Below are 2,233 nucleotides of genomic sequence, written 5' to 3' on the forward strand. Positions count from 1 at the left end.
ATATATATATATATATATATACAAAGGGCTTTTTTCAGTTTCTGTCTACTAAATCTACTCACAAGGCTTTGGTCGGCCTGAGGCTATAGTAAATTACACTTGCCCAATGTGCCACACAGTGGGACTAAACCCGAAACGATGTGGTTAGGGTGCGTGCGCATGTGTGTTCAAAAGGCGAAAACACCAAAACCGAAGACGAAATTCTGAGCAATTGAAATTGTTCGGTCGACACTCGAGGCCTAATTGAAACAGGTGTTTTAATGATTTTTAGCTTGAGCTAAAATAGACGGAAGGAAATGAAAGAAAAAACAGGGAAACGGGGCTAATGGAAAAAAATACATATTTACCTGTATCGAACCATATATCTATATACATAAATGTGTATATATAAATATGTGTGTGTTTGTGTATGTGTGTGTCTATGTAGGCAGGTACGTACGCATGTGTGCGTGTGTAGAGAGAGCGACGGAACGTGATTGGATGCTATCCTGAATATGAGTAAAATGAAGACCGTTTATTTATGTAAACTTGCTTCCAGCTAAAATGTGCAATAAAAAGAGTTGACGACCTCAATTAAAAAGGAAGTCGTAAATGATGAAGACATGTGTGATGAGGATATTCACCGAATTATGTTAAAAATATCCCGCAAGTTACATAATATATTCAAGATTTTCTGTTCATAGGAAACAGATTCTAATGTTTCTGTCTCTTTGGATTTTAGACTACTTCTGGGATTTGATCATTGCTTGCTAAATATGGATTATTGAGCTTAAAACTTTAATATACATAGATTAGTATGGATTAATGAGTTTAACATGAGAATGTGAAAGAGACGTCCCAATACACACATTTATGTCTTAATCTGGCGACCAATTAACAACACAGTTCTAATTATATTTAAATGGACTTACCGCAACAGTTCTGTCTCCTGGTTCTTGGGTCCCTAGAACAATTTCACCCGTCGAATCTATTTTGCCACGCTGGTCTCCAACCGTTAATGATTCAACAAGTTTACAATCTATATACATTTCCACGTTTTCTGTCCCGACAGAAAAGTGAAGTTTATGCCATGATTTGGTAAAAAGCTGCAAAAGAATAGCAAATAAACTGTTCAATTTTCTGGTATAGAAATCAATTCAAAGAACAAGTCGAAATTTTACACCATTCGAAGATATTTGTACCACCATAAGCACGAAAATACATCCTTATCTGAAATATTACGTGATACAGCATAACACCCAACTAACCAAAATGGAATAATGGACTCTTCTGTCCTGAACGAGTGTTGAGGGTTCTGCAAATCCTTCCTAAACAACCTTCACAGATGATTTGTTTAACCTGATCAAATGCTTGCGCTGCACATCAGCTCGTTCCCTCGTTCGAAACGACAATGCAGGTGCACAATGTGCCACACGTCAGGTGTCAAAGGGATCGCGGAGTAACGTGAAAACCGAAGTGGTTTCACCGAGAACACAACGCAGCATTAAAAACACGATCCGGGCCTCAAAAACAGGATGTTGCAAGCATGAACGCAACATCCAAACTGCTAGGCCAGAAGTCGAATAAATATGTGCGAAAATAAAATTTATTAAAATATCTAAAACGGATGTCACCAATATTTTCAAGATATTTTCGAAAAAAACAAATTTCGAAACTTCTTAATGACTCAATTACCGTCCTAAATCTACGCTGCTTTTCCTTAACACACACGGTATGTAGAGCTATGAATCCGATATGAGTGAAAAAGAAAACAACAACAACATGCAAGTACCGTTAACAGCTTTATTCTGGTATATCCTCAGATTTATTTATGATAAAATCATTTCCTGTTATCTACATATTTGCTGAGTTTGAAAAAAATTGAGTCAGAGCGGCATTTCTAAATGTCAAGGTTATGCACTTCATTCTGTTGGTTTATCTTCATTAACATCTAATTTTGAATCAGCAAACAGCGGGGTTTACATTGGCCTATATGCATTATGTGTCGTTTTTTCTGCAGTATAAGTAAACTGTTTAATGTAAATGGGGTTTATAGCGGGTGTAAGAAACCAGGAATAGATAAAGGATAATCACAACAGCGGGGAAAACATGGCTTATGCGTGTATGAATATTTGCGGAGGAGAGACTGGATGAGTTTGTTAGTTGAAATGACTGTGACAAATAAAATTTTTATTTAATAGCTTTGCAATCTGCGTCACTGTTCAGCAGCTTTAACTGTGAGAGAGGGAATATA

General features: G+C 36.7%; 1 protein-coding gene and 1 long non-coding RNA gene across 4 annotated transcripts in view; one reads left to right on the forward strand and one right to left on the reverse strand.

Moving 5' to 3' along the window:
- The window catches only part of LOC106871778 (collagen alpha-3(IX) chain), a 239,898-nt gene that overhangs the window by 154,690 nt on the left and 82,975 nt on the right, over positions 1–2,233 (reverse strand). For all 3 annotated transcript variants that reach the window (XM_052969917.1, XM_052969918.1, XM_052969916.1), the window contains exon 6: positions 912–1,085. In XM_052969917.1, coding sequence (XP_052825877.1) covers positions 912–1,085 — 174 coding nt within the window. The remainder of the gene's footprint in view (positions 1–911; positions 1,086–2,233) is intronic.
- The window catches only part of LOC128248540 (uncharacterized), a 2,421-nt gene continuing 1,268 nt past the window's right edge, over positions 1,081–2,233 (forward strand). The window contains exon 1 of the long non-coding RNA XR_008264712.1: positions 1,081–1,790. This is a non-coding gene — a long non-coding RNA (uncharacterized LOC128248540). The remainder of the gene's footprint in view (positions 1,791–2,233) is intronic.

Source organism: Octopus bimaculoides, chromosome 8 (assembly GCF_001194135.2).
Source record: "Octopus bimaculoides isolate UCB-OBI-ISO-001 chromosome 8, ASM119413v2, whole genome shotgun sequence".
NCBI classification, from domain to species: domain Eukaryota; kingdom Metazoa; phylum Mollusca; class Cephalopoda; order Octopoda; family Octopodidae; genus Octopus; species Octopus bimaculoides.